Genomic DNA, 4,524 nt, shown 5'->3' with positions numbered 1-4,524 from the left:
GCCACCGCCCCCTCTTCGCGGTGCTCGTGCTCAGTGCTGCGTAGAGTCCGGCGCGGCTGGGGCTGCCCGATGGTCCCCAGCTGGCGGAAGCACGGGCGGAGGGAGGATGACCTCTCCTTGGGGTCACAGTGCGGACCTGGCCCGCTTCTACACTGTCACCGAGCCCCAGCGACACCCCAGGGGCTACACTGTCTATAAGGTTACCGCACGGGTGAGTGTCTGGATAGAGACACTGGGCGGGGCACGGGCTCCAGGCTGCGGCTGGGTGCGGCGGAGTGGTAGGTAGGTTGGTAGGGAGGGATGGAGACGCGGACAGGAGACCCTAGACAGTACACAGGAACTCCAGGCAGAGACGGGACTCTAGGATGGAGATGTTGAGGACCCCAGGCTGGAGATGGGACCTCAGAATGGAGATACTGGGGACCCTTGCCAGGAGACAGGACTCCAGGATGGAGATGTTGAGGACCCCAGGCAGGAGAGAGGGACCCCAGGATGGAGATGATGGGAACTCTAAGCATGAGATTGGACTCCTGGTAGACTGGGGTGTAGGCTCCATAAGGGATGCCGGGCTCCACCAGCCATTCTGGGGTGGAACACTGGTGGATGCCTTTAAATGGATGACCTAGTCCTCTGTCCCATGTGGACTTTCTCTTGGAATGAAATTTGCAGAATTGGGCTGGCTCGTTCCAGAGGGAAAACACACACTTAAAAATGTTAGTAGGTGTGTTGTGGGGCTTATGTAACGGGAGGGATGTCCCCTCTTCTCATTCAGGGACTGGCTTGCTGTGAGGCAGGAAAGCTGTTGGGAAGACGCTCGTCTGGGATCTCTAGCCTTTGCTTCTGAGTTTTTCTGAGTCTTTTCAGGAGACACATGTGTACTTAAGTGAGACTTGAGGGTGGCTGGGCTGGCACGATGGCTCAGCAGGTAAAGATGCTTGCTGTCAAGCCGGAAGAACTGTTTTCAATCCCTGGGACCTACATGGTGGAAGGAGAGAACTGACTCTTGCAAATTGTCCTCTGCCACCGAAGGTGTGTTCCCCCCCAAATAAATAAATGGTAATTTTTTTTGGGGGGGTGAGGCTGTTTACATAAGTTCACTGTTACAAATTTAGTACTAGTTTTCTTAAATTTTGTTGCCTCAGTTTGAGTTTTGAGAACTCGTTTTCCTGGGAAATGAGAATAATAACATGAAATAAGTGTTTATGTGCAGTGCTTGTGTGCATGTCTTTTTTTTTCAGATTAATTAATTTATTAAATAGAAAAAGTAAGTATAGACAGATTAACCTCTGACTATATACAAACACATATATAAATAAACATATGGAACACACATATGTGCAAATTGAACTTTTGGAAGAAATAAGTGTAAACTAGGAATAATTGAATTTCCCATATTTCTTTGTTTTTTGGGTTTCCTAGGGGGGGAAGTCTGTGGCTCTGTATATAGATGAACCCGCACTTTACTTCTTGTGCGCATGTCTTATGTGCACTGCTATGTGTATGCTAGGCATTTTGTACAACTTCATGATGAGGAAGCAGATTCAAGGAAGTTTAAAAGTTTGCTAAAAGCTGGGCAGTGGTGACGCATGCCTTTGACCCCAGCACTTGGGAGGCAGAGGCAGGTGGATTTCTGAGTTCGAGGCCAGGCTGGTCTACAGAGTGAGTTTCAGTACAGCAAGGGCTACACAGAGAAACCCTGTCTTAAAAGAAAAAAAAAAAAAGAAAAAGTTTGCTAAAGTTTCTGTTGCAGAGCAGTAGCAGCTTTGGGCTTTGGGACCCAGTTCTGCTTAAACCAGGGCGGGGAAGCTCAGTTGCTAGTGTTGAGTTTTGAAGAAGAGGGGTATAGACAGAGGAACAATAATAATGCTAATAGTGCAGTGAATATTCAGAAAGCATTCAGGAATCTGGTCCTGAGAAAGAAACCTGAGAAAAGAAATTGGGGTAAGCTGAGCTTGGGGCATGCAAGGGTCCAGCTTGGGGCATGCAAGGGTCCGGCAGCATTTGGAGATGATGCAGAGTCAGACAGATGGGAATGTGTAGCTGAGTTGAGCAAGTTTCTCAAGACAGCAAGAAGGCCAAGTTCTTAAGAGTAGGGAGAAGTTTGCCTAAGTTAGTGTTGTGAACGTGGGGTGTGAGTAGCAATTGTTTCAAAGAAGTGTAAGGAAGTGAGATTCTTGCTAGGCAATCTTGAGACCTCTTTGGTCATTTGTGATCTTTGGTTTCCTGATACATAGCCTATAGAATCAGAACTGTTTAACAGACACAAGGTGCCTTCCATACCCGCATACTGAAATGGTTCACTTTTCACAGCAGCATTGCATCAGTCTATGCCTGCTAGACGGAGGGCAGGTTTCTATCTAGCACTGGTCCTGGTTTCTTCATTTCAGCTAAGGCAGTGGCTGGTGCAGATCCCCCACATCGATAGAGGTTTTCTTTTTCTTTCCCAAGATTTATTTATTTTTATTTTATATGTATGAGTGTTTTACCTGCATGTAGGTATGTTGTACTACACGTGTGCTTGGTGCAGGCAGAGGCCAGAAGAGGTAGTTGAACTCTCTGGAACTGAAGCTACAGAACCATAGTGAGTGACCATGTGGGTGCTGTGACCTGAACCTGGGCCCTCTGCAAGAGCAGCTAGTGCTCTTGGACACCGAGCCATCTCTCCAGAATGATCTCCTCCTTGTTTTAGTCACTGTGTGTAGTGGGTGTGCAGTTCCAGGCACTTGGCACTATAAGGTATGCAAGGGAGAGTTCTGGGCTTCGTCTTTGTACTTACAGTAGAATGGAGTTTATTGTGTTTAAATAGGTACAGTAGTCTAGGAATACGGCATTACAGTATAGTTTCTCAAGCACCACAGTGAAGAGGGAGCCATGGGAGTCAGAAGGCAGGTGGCTGCTGCTCAGGTGGTGCAAGATGCTCACAGTAGGGAAGGAGAGGGTTGGAGGCGGGAGCCTTTAAGGGATGGAGCCCATAAAGGCCTTGGGTATGAAAGCCCTGAGCACGACAATTGTATTCTTTTCAAAAAGGAATGTTGCTCGGATGCAGATTTAAAATGTTAGCGTATAACCTGGGAGGAAATGTAGCACATTGCTGAGACTGACCCTTGGCCATGTATGCTGCCTGTGGCCGGTCACTGACTTCCTTCTCTCTGTAAGTGTCTGTCCCCATCCACTGCTCACAGTGTGGGCTTCACAATGTGAGCAGGTCTTTTTGTTTTGTTTTGTTTTGGTTGCTGTTGAAGGTAGGGATCAAACCTGGGGTCTCAGAAGTGAGAGCCTGTGCCGCTGAGCTGCGCACAGCCTGAGGGTTTTTTTTTTTTTTTTTAAACATTCTGTATTTAATTTTATGTGTGTGCATGTGTATGTGTGAGTGAGGGCCCCTGGCATGCGTGTGGAGGTCAGAGGACAGCTTGGGAGAATCGGTTTTGTCCCATCACGTGAGCTCTACAGACCGAACCCTGGAGGGCAGGCTGAGTCCCTGAGCCAGGCACTACTTATTCAGTGGCTCCACCGCTTGAGTTTTACACACACATCTTGTTATTTAAATTAAAGGTCAATCAACGTGGAGGTTCATTTTAAAAATAATTATGCATAACATTATAAGTCAAATAAAATATTTATTGTTTTCCTGGAACCTAAGAAGAAAAACATTTTTCCTCAGGAGAATTAATCAGGTAACTGTGCTCCCCTGAGAACACCGGAGAAAGGTTACAGACATCTCTGTGTGCTGCCTGCTCCTGATCAAGCTTTGAGGAACAATTTCTGTATTTATGATGGTCAGGAGTAGAGTTAGAACCATTGCATATTGGACAACAAAGAAAATTTTTTATCTTTAGTACTTTTCCATATATATATATGCACGTGTATTTTAGAACTTGGTAGGCTTGAGATAACTTCATAGTTATTTACAAGCAAGCCAACAGATGTACTGCTTCTTAATTTTTGTTTTTAGAGTAACCAAAGTATTTTCCTGGAACGTAAGACTTAGAGAAGTTTCCTGAGCATCCATGCACAGTGGTCAGAAGCTTTTGTGACCACTGTTAGGCTTAAGTAGAACTGGGTTCTGAAGGACTGCTGAGCTGGTTCTGGGTGGCTTGCACTGTGTGCGGATGCAGGATGTTTTACTTGTTTGCCTGGTGATGGAAATTTGGGTTTCTTCAGGTTGGGGCTGTTTTGAGTGCAACTCCTGTGAACACTCCTATAAGTTATCGGCACGTGTGGCTTTGTTTCTCTTGCTACCACACCACCTTTAAAAGTTGTTGTTGTTTACTGTATCTTTGCACTATATCTTGAAATCAGATTGTTTAAGTACTCTTTCAAAATTTTTTACTTAGTTTTTTTTCAAATTCTTTAAAAAAAAAAAGGCTGCTTACATTTTTTATATAGGATTGCCTTGAAAATGAACATTTATTTTAGAAGAATTGTTGACTTAAAAATAGCAACTTTTCTGGTGTATGTCCGTACAGACCTCCTATTTATTTAGCTCTGGTGTATGTCCGTACAGACCTCCTCTTGGTGTATGTC

At 45.4% G+C, this 4,524-nt stretch overlaps 1 protein-coding gene across 4 annotated transcripts in view; it reads left to right on the top strand.

Annotated features, from left to right (window-relative positions):
• The window catches only part of Rps6kc1 (ribosomal protein S6 kinase C1), a 137,777-nt gene continuing 133,253 nt past the window's right edge, over nucleotides 1-4,524 (top strand). For all 4 annotated transcript variants that reach the window (XM_021198093.2, XM_021198094.2, XM_029538787.1 and 1 more), the window contains exon 1: nucleotides 1-211. In XM_021198093.2, coding sequence (XP_021053752.1) covers nucleotides 107-211 — 105 coding nt within the window. In that variant the 5' untranslated portion in view covers nucleotides 1-106. The remainder of the gene's footprint in view (nucleotides 212-4,524) is intronic.

Source organism: Mus pahari, chromosome 5 (assembly GCF_900095145.1).
Source record: "Mus pahari chromosome 5, PAHARI_EIJ_v1.1, whole genome shotgun sequence".
NCBI classification, from domain to species: domain Eukaryota; kingdom Metazoa; phylum Chordata; class Mammalia; order Rodentia; family Muridae; genus Mus; species Mus pahari.
Note: the sequence above shows the minus strand (reverse complement) of the source record. Positions and strands in the feature narration are given on the sequence as shown.